Here is an 18,910-nt window from a genome sequence, read left to right as displayed (position 1 = left end):
CCACAATATATATCGCTGCGTTTGCAGTAAGCATTTTGTGTCCTTCAGCACTCTATGTAATTTATCCACATTGAGCAAAAATGTGCTTCACGTACACAACGCTGAAATATTTCCGAGGCAATTTGTGAAATTAGCGAGCGTGCAAATACCCTTTTCCCTTTAGGTCCAGGGGGTCCTCTGCGGCCTGGCAACCCGGGCCTTCCCTGAAAAAACAAACACTCGCTTTTTATCAAGGGTCTGTGGACCGAGGTGAACAAAATAAATGCCCTACCGAGAGCTGTCCGGACAGATGGCTCAAATAAACTCGAGAAACAATTTGCACTACCTGTTGCATTAAAACAAAGCGAGCCGAGGGCAAAACGCACGTGGCCGCGCATTCGTCGGACTGGACAAGCGGGCTCCTGTCAGTCAACGCTCACACGGCACACGGTGCCCCAAACATTCCCCATCGGTGTTCATTGTCTTCATCCATTCGCGGCTTCCGCGTGTGCCAATGACTTGCCTCGTGGCAGCGTTGGCTCAGAGAAAGCTGTTATCTCGGCGCAAAGGGGCCTCTTTGAAGGCAATAAAGGGTCTATGAATAATGAGCATCATTCAACAATTTCCCCGTAATTTTTCAACTTTGCCATATTTGCACAAACGTAACACCTATTCATCTTGTGATTGTATCAGGAACTGTCTTTTGTTGTTGTTGTCAATGATGGTAGGTAGCTCGCTCGGCTAATGCCCTGTTGTGGTGACACTGGGCAGAGATAGCAAGCAAACAACTGAACAATGGCAGTCTGCTCATTTGACCGTGGTGATGATGACAGTGGCTGCTGTGATATCCACACGATTCGTTACAACCTAGATGTATTTAGAAAAAAACAGTCGTGTAATCGTGAGCATATTGATGACATTGATTTATTGAAGTATTATATGATAAATAGTTGTGTTTACGTTTAATGTGACTGCCTTTTATAAGAAAACTGATAACGTGCTTAAAAAAAAGTTGACTAACCAAAAATGTTACTCCTATAGAAAACTTAGATTTTGTCCATGCAAGAATTAAGCGAAGGACAAATATGAAAATATAGAAACTGACAATTAATAAAATAACATAGTATAGCCGTTGCCACTGCACTGCTGGATGAAGGCCTCCTTGGATCGTGTTGGTCATGGGTTTTTGTTAACCATACTTCACTGTGCTGGTCAACGCAGGTTGTTTAAGTAGTGTGGGGGGGTGAGGGGCATCTGGTGAGACATCACTCACCACTGATGTTCACCGTGGCCGGGAATAAAACTTCGATCACCGGCTTCACAGCTCTGCGTGTGTGCTAATCACTGCCCCACCTGTCCTCCCTTTCCCCCATATAAATCAACAATTTTATGAAAATTTACTTGTTTCAAAGTACATTTCAAAACTGGTGAATTTTCATCGCTGACCATTGCGTGCGTTGGAAAACGCAGCTCCTTCGGTGAAGCTAAAAGTAATAGAAAGCAATAAATGCACGTACATCACTTTATAAATGAGTGTCTCAAAAGAAAGTACGGATGAGTGGACCCTCAGACCGCAGACTACCCTCAAAGTAGCAATTGTAACAGTTTAACAGCAGGAGAGGGTGACAATTCGTGTTCACCCACAGTGTCAGTGTAACCACGCGGGAACCTTCGATTTAAAGCTTTCGTGACTGCAGGGATTCATCTTCTTGGTTCTTTCGGTAAAGTCACGTAGAATAGAAATAATAAAATCATAAAAATAAAACATAATAAAATAATTCTCGCGACGTTTCGGCCACAACAGACCTGGTCTTCACCTGAGGACGGCTGCTTGCGTTGTGGCCGAAACGTCGTGAGAATTATTTAATTATGTTTTATTTTTATTATTTTATTATTTCCATTCTACGTGACTTTACCGAAAGAACCAAGAACACGCGGGAACCGTTCCCCGTGCAGCTGGCACGAGGTAGGCACGCAGGAACGAATGGCAGTGACGAGCAGCAGGTGAGGGCCTTGGCAGTTCGGCATGATTAAGATGTATGGCACCTGGGCAGAACTAATCCCCAAAGAGAGCTCGAACCTGGCTGCAGGGGCTGCCTGGTCACTAGGAAACAGGGAGGAAGGTGATGGCCACGTGAATGAATGGGCTCACACACCCGCAGGTTTGGCTGGACTGTTTTTGTTTTCTTCGAGTTGTAGGTTCATGGGTTTAATAGTTCAAATGCAAGCACAACCCACTGGTAATGTCTCACAGGAGCATTATGAAACTATTTACATGCTGTCTACTGATGTGTTGTAGCGAAGAAGAAAAAAAAAACGTGTGCTGTTTTCAATTGCTATATTTTCATATTTAATCGTCCTTTCCTGAATTCTTGCGTGGACAAAAGGCTCCCCCCGCCCAAACTGAGATGCTTGTATTCATCTGGGACTATTGGTCATCGGGCAAATAATGACGATAATTTAAATGTCGTGTTCTATGAAAGAATAACAAAAGAAAATGAGTGCAGCTGACTCCGTCACACTGTTTTGGCTCCGGTCCTGCAACTGATTGGCCAAGACGATCACGTGACCCGCACTTTGATGTGCTGGAAATGTTGTAACCACAGGAGAAAAAAGACATGTGCAAAACATCAACCTTGGCCGAGCCATGCATACAGTGGGAAAATGTGGCAATTAAAAAAAACCACGTAAACCACAGCTCGGTACAGTCAGCAAAAAAAACACTGTTCTCAGAAAGCAGAAACAAAGTCAGTGGAAATTTTGGCCAAAAAGAAATGATCATGAATGAGGACATTAACTAACTGTGACCACCGTGATTTCTGTGCCTTCCGTGCTAGAAAATTTGTCCAAGAGGAAGACCGTGAGGAATGGCTCATCTATTGCCCATGACAGAGCACTGAGCAAGCGCTGCTGTTGCAATCCTGTATGTAATGATAGAGTAATACTATGATTCTTCTTGGTTCTTTCGGTAAAGTCACGTAGAAGGGAAATAATAAAATAATACAAATAAAACATTTTAAAATAATTCTCACGACGTTTCGGCCACAACGCAAGCAGCCGTCCTCAGGTGAAGACCAGGTCTGTCGGGGAGACAGCATCAGACCTGGTCTTCACATGAGGACGGCTGCTTGCGTTGTGGCCAAAACGTCATGAGAATTATTTTAAATTGTTTTATTTTTATTATTTTATTATTTCCCTTCTACGTGACTTTACCAAAAGAACCAAGAAGATGAATCCCTGCAGTCACGAAAGCTTGAAATCGAAATTTAATACTATGATTGTCCTTATTTACACAAAAAAGCCTCACTGAGATTCAATATTCTTTTTTTCAGAAGGGATCTGCAATGAGATGTTTGATCATTTCAATGAATGTGTCTTTGGCATATGGGAGGAAATATGGGTATCTGGCTTATCAGGGAGTAACAACTCAAAGATTCACACAGATACGATTCAAGAATTCGTTGCTGTACTTCCAAATGTCGGCTACCTTGCAGTGCAAGCCTACAAGACCTGGTATTTTCAGGTAGCTACCCATTCAAGTACTAACCACGCGTAACGCTGCTTAGATTCCAAGAGCTGACAATATCTATATCATGAGCATTTTGGGTAATTTCCTGTATTTGAATAAGGATCAGCTACTTAGGAAGAACCGTTTGATAATTTTACTTTTTCATGCATTTTTGTCCGGGTGGTGCATTAGTAGAGTGTGTGGTTCGTGTTCAGAAAATTGCAAGTTGAAATCCTCGTTGGGAGTCAACTGATCCCTTCATCCCTCTAGGTTTGATAAAATGAACACCAATTTTAGGGAAAGTTGACGGTGGCTGTCTTACGGAAAGATTCGCCCTCCCAACAGGAATGGGGAATTTCTATCACTGGCTCAGGGCTTAATTGTGCAGGATGGAAAACTTCACCTGTTAATTTAAAAATTACATTTGTTCACTTGCTTAAAATTCCACATTTTTCTGAGGGCCTCACAGTGCAAAGTGTGGCATTTTCTCTGCCCTCACTCTCTCTGCTCCCAAGAAGGGCCATGCCTGAAACATCAGCCTACATTTTTCTGTTATAAAGCAGTGTTGATGATGAATAGGGTGAGTTTTTCATCTCTCATGTAGACGACAGCCAGCCTGACTACATGGGAAGCACATCATTCCTTAATGCCGTGCACCATGTAAGCCAGTGCTCGCCTTCAAAACAATAGCGAGGCTTTCAGCAAGAGCTCCCAGCGCTCTGCTGAAAACAGGAACAATTCTTTACAACTTTACGGAGCTCCAGGTGTCTGTGGCTTTTGACAAGCAGTGATTGTCCGTCAAAGCCTTAGCAGGGGGTTAACTTCAATGGAATCAAAAACCTCCCCTTCAGCCCATGTGCTTGTACATTCCTTGTTTTGAAACAACATTAATATTGCCTGAAATAACACCCTTCTCCACACACACACAAGATTATCGCAATTGCCCAGGTTTTTTCCAGTCGCCTGGCATATAGTACATTAAACCGTTATGAGTTTCACGGGCAGGGTTTACATTAAAAGATAATCTGACAGCTTCACCGTGAAATTTTGGGTTATTACAGCAAAATTTCGACCCTTTTCTCACCTCTTTCTTCACGGCGACGGCACGCAAAGCTTTGTGTTCATGTACATTCCACCCACAAAGCACTTCTGAGATTAAAGGCCATCCCATGAGAGTTTTGCACGTTGGGGTTTTGGATAAGCCACTCTACTATTGTGAAGTTTCCTTTAAAAGTAAAAATCACAGACGCAAGGTCCCTCGGAGGCAGTCAACTGAGGTCTACCGGCTTCCCTTTGTGTGGCGATTGTGGATTAAATGTAATCTTGGGCAAGATGGAACGGAAGAAACTCAGGTGTAAACACAGGGTGGCTGAAGGCATGTCTGTTTACAGAGAAAATGTGCCAACAGCTGTTAAAAATAAAGGCTTTGTACCAAGTTTACTTCAGTGTGAGTAAAGACGACTTAAACGTTATTCAATCTCAATTCACGGAGACATCAGCCTGTCACAAGCGTTCAGTCTCTGCAATCTATAAAATCTATACAATGCTTAGGACTCACGCGCGGTCAGTTACACCGAAATAATAGAGTAAATTGATTGACTATATCAGGGTTCGGTAACGTTCAGCTTCCAGAGCCGCATGCGGCTCTTAAACGACTGCTTTGTGACGTTATTTATTAAGGACCCCCGTCTCATTCACATGCATTGTGGCTCTTGAAATTTTGAAGTTTTTTTTAACTGATCGCCTTGTTATTTTGGTTACAGACCCCCTGGACTACATACAAATGGTTGTGTCATATCATCGCCATGCTGCCGTCAATTCAGGCATGTTTCTTCCAAAATCATGGATAACAGCTACTTACACCATTGGAACCTCATTTGCCAATGGTGTAAATGCTTACCCCGAGCTCTCATACTCTGATGGTGCATTGTCTTTGAGTTGTGCGCCTTTTGGCGTCATCTGGTCCAACCCATGTGAGACAAGGCTCTAAGGAAAGCTGTCTCGGGTGTGGACCAATCAACTTCATGGACAGTGCATATATTATCAGAGTTATGTTTTTTGTTTGCATTATGGCTGCAGGTATTGTGGTCTATGCAAACATGACTCCTTGTAAAAAAGGTGTCAGTTTTGTTGCCAGATAGAAGGGTAAAAAAATAATTATCAACAGCTACTTAATTACGACATAATTTATTGAGGAACGTAAAATATTCTACTAAGATATAATGAGCAAAAAAACGAATAGAACGACGTTTTGCTCAATGGACGACATCGTGGTGCCACGATGTCAAGGCAATTCTCGTTGCAACAGAGCGGAGCAGTTCGGCACTGCACTACAGCCGCCAACAATATTCGAACAATTTCCGTTCAAGTACTGTACATGTAAACCATTCACCTTATTATCGGTGATTATTAGACATTAAGATAAAGAGAGCTAAATAACGTTGGCCATGCCAAAAGCAGCCACCTTAAATGGAAATTAATGGAACTCTCATGGAGCCGACATGAAAATGCTTCTTGACTTTTTGATTGACTTATTTTACAGTATCCTTCCATTGTGGTGATTCAAATGATATTATTAGCATCTGGGTCCGATATGTTTTTGATTTAATATGCGAGCTTTGTTTAGAAAAATCTATTTTTATATATATATATAAAAAAGGAAATAATACTCTGTGCCATTTTTCCTTTGTTACGCTTTTCAACATTTTGCTCTTTGCTTTTGGAACTTCTGAAAGGTGGAAAGGCGATGCAAGTGAAATTATTACGCAAGAGAGGAAACCAAACAAAACATGAACACTTTGAAAAGCCTTCTATTGCATCGTTTACAAAAACAAACCTGCCGCTGAAACCTTAATATGTTTGCCTTCTCGTGTGACTGCCCGTATTTTGGTTACTGTCTTTTTCACCGAATGATAAATAAGGTCAGGGCGTTGAGTGACACAGACGGGTTGTCTTTAGCGAAGGCCCCCCACCACAACTTTTCGGAGACACCGCTGAACCACAGCCACGGCATCGTAACGGTTGACAACATGCCCTTGATAACAATTTCTTAAAATGACGCAGCACGTCCATCATATTGAGCCGCGCAAAACTTCTGGAAGACAGTTATTGCACAGCAAGCAGGAAACATGATTGCAATTCCTACCAAAACTGAAATTACACCTCGTTGCAGCATTTAGGGAACGGGAGGTGGTGGTTTTCTGAAGTTGCGATTGTCACGCAATTTCACGATCAGTACAGCCGCTGGTGGCATGCGACGGTTCGAAGGTTTCTCCAGGGCCATGGTGGCAGTGTTGAATGTTTGCACGATGTCAAGCAGCCGTTACAGTTGCAGCCAGAGGGCTTCATGGGAGAATTTTGTACAATTTCCAAGATGGCTCCTCGTTACCTGAGGAATAACCCACTCTCGTGCCACTGCATCTGCTACGTGCGACGTGTTCACATTTAAAACAAATATATATTTTGGGGCGGAAGGGATGAAGATTAATAAAAGGGATACATGGTCTGTGACTAATAGAAAGTAATTGTAATTTTCTGCAGCAGGCATTAGGAACTATTCAAGAATGTTACATTGTGAGCTGGGATAAAGTAAGACAAATACATCTGTCCAAACTACACAATAAGTTATTAAAGCCATATGTGCGGTGTTGTGAGTAATATCCCCTCACATGTTCTTCCCATGTGTAGGGCTGTTACGGGAGGGCTGTAAGTGCATACGATCCAATGGGTAACAAACACAGTGGGCGGAGTTACGGGAGTACACGGGGGGGGTGCCCGCAGCGACGTCCGCATCAGGCAGCCTGGGGGGTTGTGATCCTGTTGGGGGGTATAAAGGGGGAGGACAAAGAGAGCTCGGGGCTCAGTCTGGGAACGAAGGAGGAAGAGTGAAGATCCTCTAGCTAGAGCCCTGGACTCCCCTCGACGCCGCCCTTGTCAGGGCTGCAGAGGAGCGAGCCAGAGGCGTGGTTCCGTGAACCAGGGTTAGACCCTGGGACTCCGGAGACCGTAGCCCGACTCACCAGTGTCGGGCCAGTTAGCCTCCCCTAGCTCGTTAGAGGAGGACTTGGGGATAGGTGAGATTAGCTAGGGGGTATCCCCAGTTATCCGGGTGAGGGGGCCGCTACCCCCTCTAGTGTTGTCCTGTACCGATAAGCTGAAATAAATATACGTGTGCCTCAACCTGGGTGTCCAGCGTCTTCACCGGTACTTCATCTGGTGTCAGAAGTACTACGGACATGGAAACACGTCAGACAGCTCGAGCCAGAGTACCGGAGGAGGACACTGCTGAAGTCGTTGAGCCCGAGGCGGCTCACCAAGACATGGCGCAGCCGGGGGCCGACGCCTTCCTACCGGGGCATCGGCATAAAGAGGGGCCGCAGCCAGACGCGCTACGGCTGGCTCACGAGAGACTGGCGGAGCTACTGTACGCCGCTGCCGCCACGCTGGAAAACATCACGCGGCTGGGGGCTGGTGGTCCACCACGGGGCGAGGGGAGTCGTCAACCTGAGCGCCTTCCCGCCATTTCTGAAAACTCAAACTTTGAATTTCCCGCCATCGTCACGGCAGCTGCGGAGGGCGTGGCCGGGCTCAACCTTGGGTCCGACACCGCTCTCGCTGGGACAGCTGCGTCATCTCCAGCGGAGGGAGCGTCATCACATCCGCGACAGGCGATTCCATCTGCCATTCGCGCCGACGCACAGCCGAGTCCCGGGGATAGCAGCCTACAGACGTCCAAGGCGAACGCTGCGCTACAACAACGGCTGCCTCCGCTGAAAGAATTTGTTGGTGCAGAGGGCGACTGGGGCGGCTTCCAGCGACGCTTCATCGCCCACCAAGAAATGGCAAGGTGGTCCGACGATGAAGCCCTCTGCGCGCTGCCGGCGCTCCTCGACGCAGACGCGCTCGCCGCCCTCACATCGGCGCCGAAAGAGAAGCGGTCTACTCTGCCGAAGGCACTACAGCTGCTGGCCGGGGTCTATGGACCTTCAGCGGAATGCAGAGAGCGGTTCTACGAGCGCAAGCGGGGTGAGAAGGAGTCGCCCCTGGCATACAGGACGAGCCTCCTAGCGCTGGCTAAGACGGCTTTTCCCCGTATGGACGACGATGGCGTGGACGCGATGGTCACGGAGAAAATACTCCTCCTGGCAGACGACCTGGACATCGCTGTCGTCGCACAGGAGGACGCCGAGATGACCTCTCTTCAGGCGGCGCGCCTCCTTCACGCCAACCTTCTGTCCCTGCGGCGGAAAGCCAGCAGGGCATCGGCAGGGCGTGCGGTGGCTGCAGCCACCCTTCCGACGGAGGAGCTCTTCGCCGTCGACCATCGACGGCAACAGGCGCAAGAAGTACGGTCGGCCCGGGACGGGTCAAGCCGTTTCAACCGCCCGTCGTCTCCACCGGGGCTCCCGCGGTGTTTCAACTGCGGCGTCCGGGGCCACGTCGCCTCGGGGTGCCGCTCTCCTCGACAGCGCGGGACGACGGCTCGACGGGACGCCGGGCCTCCTCCTCCCAAGCTCCAGCAACATGACCCGGCGAGTCGCGGCACCACACATGTTTGGCCAAAGCACCTACCCGTTGCACGCTCTCGCACCACAACAAACGGGGGGCCGATGTCGCGTTGCGTGGGGCCAACGCGGATCACTGCGGGGACTCAAATCGAGCCCAAACAGTGGTCCGTGTTGGCCCATCGCGTGGTAGCCGCGTCGTCAGGGTCGTCGGCCGTAGTCGGACACATTGACGGGGTAGAAGTACGCATCTTGGTCGATACGGGGGCATCGGCGACAATCATTTCGGAATTAATTTACAATATTCTGCCCGTACAAAGCCGGCCTTTACTGCCGGTTAACGTCCCATTCTATGCCGCTAACGGGGGCTCTCTCGGCATCATGGGACAGATTCGAGCGCAAATTTCTATTGGGGACATCAAATTGTCGGGGCCGATTTTCGTTTCCTCCTCGCTGGCGGTTCCGTGCCTGCTGGGGACGGATTTCTTAGGTAAAATGCCCATTCGTATTTTGATCGACCAAGGATGCATTGAGCTTCCATCGGGGCGGCGCATGGCGTTCCTGCCATCCCCTGCGGCGGCTCGGTCGGCGTTCGCGACGGTACCGGCGTTCGTCGTTGAAACTGTTCGTGTGCCGCCGGGAGCTCAAATGCTAGTGCCTCTGAAACTTCGTAAGCCCTTCGCTAAGGGCATAGGGGATCAGGGTGTTTTGCTGGGACCGTCTAGGGCCGGGGTTAATGGGCCTCATTTGATTCCGGCCCAGACCGTCGTAAGAGGGGACGGGGACCCTTTCATCGCGGTCCTAAATGTGGGATCGCAGACGGTGGTGGTTCCTCAAGGGACGGTGCTCGCTCACGCGACGCCAGTGCCCTGCGAGGAACCTGTCGCGAACCACGTTGGCACTGCTTCCCGGATGCTCCCACATTCGGACAGCGATGAAGGGTGGATCGACGCGCTTTGTGCGGGATCGACGGACCTGACAAATTCAGAGCGCCAACAGCTTAGAACGCTACTGAGGGAATTTTCCGACGTTTTCAGTCGTGATAAATATGATTTGGGTTGCACTCACCTGCTGCGTCACCATATTGACACGGGTGACAGCGCGCCAATTCGCCAAAATCCGTTTCGGTTAAGTCCCGCCGAAAAGGACCATGTCAAATCGGCTGTTGATGACATGTTAGCCGCCGACATCATTTCTCCCTCCACCAGCCCGTGGGGAGCGCCGATCGTCCTGGTTAAAAAGCAGGACGGCTCGTTGCGGTTTTGCGTGGATTTTCGGCGCCTTAATAAAATTTCGGTTGCCGACGCATACCCGCTCCCACGGATGGACGAATCGCTGGACGCTTTGGCGGGAGCGCGATTCTTCTCCACACTAGATTTACTTTCGGGATTCTGGCAGCTTCCTCTGGACGATGATTCTAAACCTAAAACTGCTTTCCGTACACCGCACGGCCTGTTCCAATTCAACCGGTTGCCGATGGGCTTACACTCAGCGCCGGCAACTTTCCAGCGATTGATGGAATTGGTTTTGGCTGGATTGCAATGGGAATCGTGCCTGATTTATTTGGATGACGTTATTGTCTTTGGTAAAACTTTTGATGAACATCTCCAGAGGTTGCGGGCGGTTTTCCTAAAGATGCGGGCTGCTAATTTGAAATTTAAGCCCCAAAAATGCCATTTGTTACGCGAGTCGGTGCGTTATTTAGGGCACATCGTAGGGCGCTCGGGTATTGCTACCGATCCCGCCAAAACGCAGTGTGTCAGCTCCTGGCCGACTCCCACCTCGGTGGGAGAGGTCAGGAGTTTTATTGGCTTCGCATCATATTACCGACGCTTCGTCGCTAATTTTGCAACAATTGCCAAACCCCTACACGCGTTAACATCTAAAGGGGTTCGGTTCCACTGGGGTCAGGATGAGGAAGCTGCTTTCTGCTCCCTTCGGGACGCGCTGGTGAAGGCTCCTCCCTTGATTTACCCAGATTTTTCGAGGCCGTTTTTGCTCGACACCGACGCGAGCAACACGGGTATTGGAGGCGTGCTTTCCCAGGTGGTTGACGGCGTGGAACGGGTGGTCGCGTACGGCAGTCGGGTGTTGTCTCCAACGGAGCAAAGATATTGTGTCACCCGTAGGGAACTGTTGGCAATTGTCTATTTCATCCAACAGTATCGCCCATATCTGTACGGTCGGCATTTCACCGTCCGCACAGATCATGCGGCACTGCAGTACGCCCTGAAGGTTCAACAGCCATCGGGACAATTGTCCCGATGGCTGGAGGTCCTCCAGGATTTCAGTTTTGAAACCACTTATCGTAAGGGCGTTCGCCACACCAACGCTGACGCTCTGTCACGGATGCCAACCGCCTCCGAATGCGCATGTCTCCTGGGGTCGGGGCGTTGCAAGCCAGTGGGGGACGTGATGGTTCCGGTCCTGGCGGCGGCCGCCGACGATGAAACGGTAGTCCCCATTGATATCGCCGAACAGGGGAGAGATTCCCTGCTTGGATTGCCCGTTGATGAATGGGGGCGCCTCCAGTTGGAGGATGCCTCCCTCCTCGCGTTGCGTCGTCGCGCCGGGGAGAGGGGGCGTGTGACGGGTCATGCCGACGCATGGGAAACCCATGCGGGCTTGCTTATGCATTGGGACGGGAAATCCCAGCGTCACCGGCTGGTGGTCCCTTCTGGCCTACGAGGTAAGGTGGTGTGGGCTGCTCATGAGCGCCTCCTCCACCTAGGTACCCAGAAAACACTCGCCTTGCTTCAGCTGAATTTTTTTTGGCCGGGTATGACAAGGGATGTCGCTGATCTGTTGGCGGCATGCCCTCAGTGTGCGCAGCGCAAACCACCGGCACGGGAGTCGAACCCGCCCTTACAATCCATCCAGGTCTCCAGAATAAATGAACTGGTCGCACTGGATATTCTGGGGCCATTCCCCGCCACCTCCAGGGGAAATAAATATTTGCTTACTGGGGTCGAATATTTTACGCGCTGGCCTATGGCCTGGCCCCTGGCGAATCAGTCGGCAGCAGCCATCGTCGACGCCTTTGTCCAAGGTTATGTCATGGACAAAGGTGCCCCGGAGCGGTTGTTGACCGACCAGGGTAGAAATTTTTCGGGGAAACTCCTAAAACAAGTCTGTGATCTCCTGGGAACGAAAAAAATTCGAACCTCCCCCTATCACCCGCAAACGGACGGGATGGTCGAGCGTCTGCATCGCACCATCACGTCTATGTTGTCGCAGCAAGTTTCGGACTCACAGGCTGATTGGGACTTACAAATTCAAGGGGTTCTAGCGGCATACAGATTGGCTCCCCATGCTGCGACGGGGTTTTCACCTTTCTTTCTTATGTATGGCCGCGAACCCGACCCACCTGTTCGGGCACAGTTGCAGATCCCCGTGCCGCTGGGCAAATCTAAATTGGACGATCACGTTAAATTTAACCTTGACAAACTGACTGAGGCGCGGGATGCTGCGAGGCTAAATTCTGACAGGCGTCAGAAGGCGAACGAGCGCCTCAGACTGGCTCGCGCGCACGTGCTGCAGTGGAAGCCGGGGGACAGGGCATGGCTGCACTGTCCCCAGGTACCACTCGCGACCTCCTCTAAACTCGTACGCCCGTGGCGGGGCCCCGTCGAGGTTATTGAGGTTTTGAGGCCTCAGTGCGTTCGAATCCAATGGGGGAGGCGCCGGTGGTTTGTACACCCCTCTAGGCTGAAGCCGTTTGTTGCGGTGCGGGGGCCCACGCCACGCACGCGAGGCCAAGCATGTGGGGGGTCGACCGACTCGGAGGGTCCGTCGCTGCTCTCGCCTGATGTGTTGCCGGCTGTCCCACCCACAGGTGCACCGGGAATGACGGGCTCACGCCCTGGAACCCCCACAGGTGATGCCGACAGTCGCGCGACTTCAATCGCGACCTCACCTCGCATGGGACAGCCGCCACCGGATGGTCCGCCGTCCGGGGTTGCCCCGTGTGACGGGCCTGCGGCAAGGACGCGCGCTAAAATGCGCAGACTCTTATAATATACAGCAGGAAGAAAAAGAAAAAAATTTATTTTCCTTCACGTGTCATGGTTACTGTATGCTGCGTCGGTGGTGTGCTCCTTGCACACTGAGTGTGTTGTGTTGTGTGGGCGCGGTGTGTGTGTTGTGGGTGCGTTGTGTGTCGTGGGTGTGCTGTGTGTGATGGGGGAGTTCCTGGCTAGTTGTACATACGTGCTTACGGATTTCGTATTTATGCGGGGGGGGGGTGCGTCGGACATTCCCTTCGGGGGTATGGTTGTTGTTCTTGTTGTTGTTCTTCTATTTGCATTTTGTTGAAAAAATGAGGCACACACGGGGTCGAGGGGTAATTGTTCCTTTATTTGGAATTGTTGCAGCCGGGACGGCTGCGAGCTGTAATGGGGGGGGTGATGTAGGGCTGTTACGGGAGGGCTGTAAGTGCATACGATCCAATGGGTAACAAACACAGTGGGCGGAGTTACGGGAGTACACGGGGGGGGTGCCCGCAGCGACGTCCGCATCAGGCAGCCTGGGGGGTTGTGATCCTGTTGGGGGGTATAAAGGGGGAGGACAAAGAGAGCTCGGGGCTCAGTCTGGGAACGAAGGAGGAAGAGTGAAGATCCTCTAGCTAGAGCCCTGGACTCCCCTCGACGCCGCCCTTGTCAGGGCTGCAGAGGAGCGAGCCAGAGGCGTGGTTCCGTGAACCAGGGTTAGACCCTGGGACTCCGGAGACCGTAGCCCGACTCACCAGTGTCGGGCCAGTTAGCCTCCCCTAGCTCGTTAGAGGAGGACTTGGGGATAGGTGAGATTAGCTAGGGGGTATCCCCAGTTATCCGGGTGAGGGGGCCGCTACCCCCTCTAGTGTTGTCCTGTACCGATAAGCTGAAATAAATATACGTGTGCCTCAACCTGGGTGTCCAGCGTCTTCACCGGTACTTCACATGCACTAAAGACTGATTATTCCAATTGGCCAAACATCGTAATGGAGAACCCTCCTGATGAGCTCTGAGACTCAGTGAGACTTTCATGGAGATATAAATAACATTATCGTTATTAAATAACATTTGGCGCAGTGTAAATCTATGAATTTCATTCAAGAAAATTGTATATATTTTATCTTATTGTTAACTCCAGTAAGCATAGTCGCTATAAGTCCCTTAAAGTGGCACAATGACCTGGCTTGAGAATTCATAAATAATTAGGAGGCACAGCCTAAGTGTTGGAAAACGAGAGAAAATCATCAACAGGCTGCACGAAGGCAGCAGGGTTCAGAGAAACTTTCCAGACCACGGCAAGCGCGAGGCGAGCTGACTCCTCAGTAGCAAAGTAAATGTATTCATTCTAGATTTGAAGCTTTCGTGACTGCAAGGATTCATATTCTTAGGTTTTTTTCGGTAAAGTCACATAGGTAAAACACTTAAATTAATAAAAGTAAAATAAAAAATAAAATAAAAAATCACGACTTGTGTTGCCTCCGAAACGTCGTGATTTTTAATTTTATTTTTAATTTTATTAATTTAAATTTTTTACCTACGTGACTTTACCGAAAAAACCTAAGAATATAAATGTATTCAACAATCCCTGCTAATATGAAATAATACGTGCTCCGATGTAATAACAGTAAGGCCGCAAGGGATTATGGTCACGCTCTACCTCCTCTTAATGAAACACCTGTAACGTGTTTTTGTTTACGAAGCCAGTTTCCCCTTCCAAAAAATAGATGTTTAATAGAAGAAACCCGAAGCCCGGCGCAAATCAGCAATGCCTTAGCAGACGTTCAAATCAACGCAGAGGCCGGGAACGAGCGCGGGGGGCTGACGCAGGGTGCAGTTAGAGGTGGCGTGGGTTCACGAGCAGAGCGGGATACATTTTTTTTGTTTTAACAAACACTGGGCGGCAGTGAGGCTCAAGGCTAAAGGCACCGAGTACAAATAAACGAAGCGGTCAGCAGGCCGCCACCCAGGGGACTGCTGAACCTCTCTCTCGGATGTCTTTCACAACCCCGACGACGACGTCACAGACGCTGCCCGCCCCACCGCCCAACAATCCCATCCCCATCCCACGTTTTATCCCCCCCCACCACCACCGCCGCCCCCACACCTTCCCCACACCCCCCCCCCCCTCTTGAGGTCTTACTTCCTCCCACCTCCTCGTTTCGCGAACAGTGCCTTATTGTGTGTGCGGCGAGTTAGCTGGCACGGCCAGAAAGGCTCTTGTTAAGGAAGAATGGGGAAGGGGCACGGTAGGTCTGGCCTCGAGTTTTGCATCTCCCCCGCCCCCCCCCCCGCGCCGCTAGGCCCCCACCGTGTATCACTCACCGGTGGACCTTCGGGCCCCACTGGTCCCTGCTCTCCTGGAGGTCCAGGATAGCCCTGCACAAAAATACCAACAACAGCAGCAGCAACAACAGCGGTGAGGTGATGCTTGATTAGCGCGAGCCACCACCGCCGCCCCACCCCATCACCACCACCACCACCCACTTTGTATCAAACGAGTCCCGAGTCTCTTCGCAGGCACGGCGCGCATACAAAGAGCCGGGTTGTACGCGAGCGCGGGATGCGCGCATGCAGGTGGACGCCGTGCACACCGCTGGAATTGGTCGTAAACGCCAAGGAAATGATGCAAAAAAAAAGGGTCAATGGAGAGCGAAAACTTGTTTTAACATTACCTTAAATGTATTAATGGATAAAAGTTGCACGTCATATAAACCGGCAACAGTTTCCAAATACAGTGCTGAGTTACATCAAAGCCAATTCTGTCTGTCCTTTACTACGATGAAAAAAAACTCTCTGCAGTTGTTTGTGAACATCTTGGGCCATTTCTTCAAAGGAAACTAATGGAGCAGATTGGAAGTGGCGTGCAGTCCAACCATTATCTAATAATATGGGCAGTGTGGAATGCATAAACTTATCAAATACGTAGCCATGTGGTACGGCAGTCAGAATTTCATCAGAACTCTTCCAAGTGCTGGAATTATGAATCAAATGCATTTATTATTCATATCATTCAGCATATTGGGGGTTCTTTTAGTACGCAATTAATTGGCACCTAATTTAATAACTATGAAACTAAACTACTTTGATTTTACCAGGAAAGGCCCACTGAGCTATATAGAGAACTTTTTCAGAAGCGACCTGGCCACAAATGATAGCTCAACAAAGTGGCTTATCATGTGGAAATTTATAGCAGGCAAATTATCTAAATGCATGTTTCTAAATGTGGACGGAAATACCGGAGGACCTGGAGGAAAATCAACGCAACCACGGGGAGAACATGCAAACTCCAAATATACGGGCGTCAGGGTCGAGATCGAACCCACAACATCCTGTATACCAGGCGAGGGAGTTAACATCTCGCCACTGTGGCACCCCGGTTGATGCCAAGGATCTGGCCTCCAACACGCGGGGCACTCACACACTCCCAGCGTGATGACAAGTGATGACGATGATGATGTCGTAATCCTCCCACTCACCTTCACCTCACGCCCAATGCCATGAAAACACGTTTAGAGTGTCGTGCACTCATTAACCTATTCTATACAAATACATAATCGATAGATTAACCAATTAAATTAAGAGTCGATTGCTGCAGCTCTAACCTTCTATCATCTACACATCAGCGAGGTGTGAAGAAGTTCTGACATGTAACTGGCTCCAAAGCCTCCTTTACACAGACCATAGTTTACATTAAATTGACAGACTGCTCTGGCTGCAAGCGTGCATTGGCTTTCTGCCTGTGTTGGGTGTTTACATGAGAGCACCAGACACACAGCAGTCTTTTTTCCAGCTCGCCGTACGCACCAAATTACCGAGACTGCACGACTCCCGAGCTCCCTCTTATCTCTCCACCACCGGTTCCACTCATCGCTCTACTTTCTTAATTAATTCTAGAGCGGGTACAAAATGCAGTATTGTAGCCACGCTATAACAAAAAGTTCAGGCAGTTGAGAGACAACTAACACATTCCTGCGGAGGGAGCTGGTAGGAACGTTGGGTTGCTCGGTCAAAGGCCAGGGTCAACGGCGGCGTGGTGTATTCCGCAAATATGGCCGACTGTGAGGGTGGGCACAAGCCGGCGTGAGTAGGTTAAACGTTGAGTTTTATAAGGGCACCATGGGGTAACCAGCCCCTCCCCACCCAGCCCCACCCCTCCCACCCCCTACCCAGCCCCACCCTCCCCACCCAGCCCCTCCCCTCCCCACCCAGCCCCTTCCCACCTAGCCCCTCCCCACCCTCCCCACCCAGCCCCTCCCCACCCTCCCCTCCCCACCCAGCCCCTCCCTCCCCACCCAGCCCCTCCCCACCCTCCCCTCTCCACCCAACCCCACCCCTCCCATTTTTGGATGCACGACCGACGGACGAACACAATAATCCCCTGTAGGCTGGTGGAACCAGGAGGTTCCTACCAGTAACATCCAACCAGATTTAAAAAAAAATTGTCAAGCAGTCCGAATGGCAACTGCCTACATTCCGAGCCAGTTTCAATTAATTTTTTGTTAAAGATGAACACCCACATTTTTTGTAATTTTTAAACTACCTGAAGCATTTCAGGTGACATGCCTCAACTATTTCTTTTTAGAATGCGTGTATACTGCCACAGCAGCCCATGATGCTCACTAACTTGGTCCACCGGCGCGCACTGACTGGGTTTAGCAGGTACCCGAAACAAGAGACCTGATGTAAATCGGTGGCAATACCAACTCCAGAATGTCAGCCCGCACGATTCATGGTCAGGGGGTGCCTAGGTTGGACGCGGGGTTCGTTGACCTCTTGGCACTTGCGCATGTGGAATGCTCTTGTCAACTGCCTGCCCGATGGAGAGTTCACTCCTCGGTATGCATTGCTGGTATCCCTGGGGCGTGACATCAGGACACTGGAATAGGGTTTAAATGAAAGGGAGCTGTATCCGGCACAAGACCGTTTATGGCTGCGCGCGATGATGAGGCATATTTTATGAAATGTGGAACCTTTTGACGAAAAAATAAACACAGGAATATTTCCACATTATTTTGGAGGCTTTATGGTAACGTGAAATAATATAAGGGACGCTCGGCAAAGCTACGTCATTTGTTAATTTACGCGTGACAAACAGCCCAATGCAATACTAAAATTAGGTTGTGTCGTGGAAATTTGTTACCACTTCACAAAATAAGGGGGGCACAAATGTTGCATGATTGTTGAAAACAGCCACACAGTTGAAAATAACATTTGCTGATACCTTTAATGCTCCAATTATTGTTAACTTATCTCGTTTTAGAGCACCACCGGCAAGGCAAACACAATTACAAAACCGTTATATTTAACAATGCATAACTCTTTAGTGCATTCCTTTGCTCCACGCGCAGTGATAATGTTTACAGTGAAACGAGCAACATGGAGGTCTGTGTATGGTGAGCCGTCCGTGGCTTCGTGATAATGTGCGTGACTGTTTTTCACCTACCAAACCAGAGATGTGCCAAACTTACTGCTTACCATGGCTCCTTTCTCTCCAGGGGGCCCAGGGAGACCCACTCCCCCTCGTTCCCCCTGCACACGCAAAGGAGACAAGTCGCCGGATGAAGCTGGTTGTAATCACCAGCGAAACGTCGTACTCAGATTGTAAATGTTGCCGGTTTACCCTCCAACACACAAGCGGTGTGCTGTACTAGTAACTAATTGGCACTTTTTGTTAACGTGACAAACCTTACTAATTGGCTGTGTCACGTGGTGGTGGGTTAACGACACATTTATATTTACGTGATCTGAAAGGAAAAAACCTTCATTACGAAAAATATTGAATCCCTCAACGGTCATCGACTCACTTCACACTACTCCAGCACAATCGGGTGAAGGTGAGATTTGTGCACACACTAGGGTTGCTACCTCTGAGTTTACAAAACCAGGACATATCATGGGAAGATTAATATCTCACAGGACCGGAAGAG

At 49.6% G+C, this 18,910-nt stretch overlaps 1 protein-coding gene across 1 annotated transcript in view; it reads right to left on the bottom strand.

Moving 5' to 3' along the window:
* Positions 1–18,910, bottom strand: part of COL24A1 (collagen type XXIV alpha 1 chain) — a 162,874-nt gene that overhangs the window by 43,819 nt on the left and 100,145 nt on the right. The window contains exons 26-28 of the mRNA XM_078603483.1: positions 18,459–18,512; positions 15,306–15,359; positions 150–203 (exon numbers count right to left, since the gene is read on the bottom strand). Of these exons, the coding sequence (XP_078459609.1) occupies positions 150–203; positions 15,306–15,359; positions 18,459–18,512 (162 nt within the window). The remainder of the gene's footprint in view (positions 1–149; positions 204–15,305; positions 15,360–18,458; positions 18,513–18,910) is intronic.

Source organism: Lampetra planeri, chromosome 20, assembly GCF_965212315.1.
Source record: "Lampetra planeri chromosome 20, kcLamPlan1.2.h2, whole genome shotgun sequence".
In the NCBI taxonomy this organism is placed as follows: domain Eukaryota; kingdom Metazoa; phylum Chordata; class Hyperoartia; order Petromyzontiformes; family Petromyzontidae; genus Lampetra; species Lampetra planeri.
The sequence above is the reverse complement of the archived record's forward strand: the minus strand, read 5'-3'. Positions and strand labels throughout refer to the sequence as shown.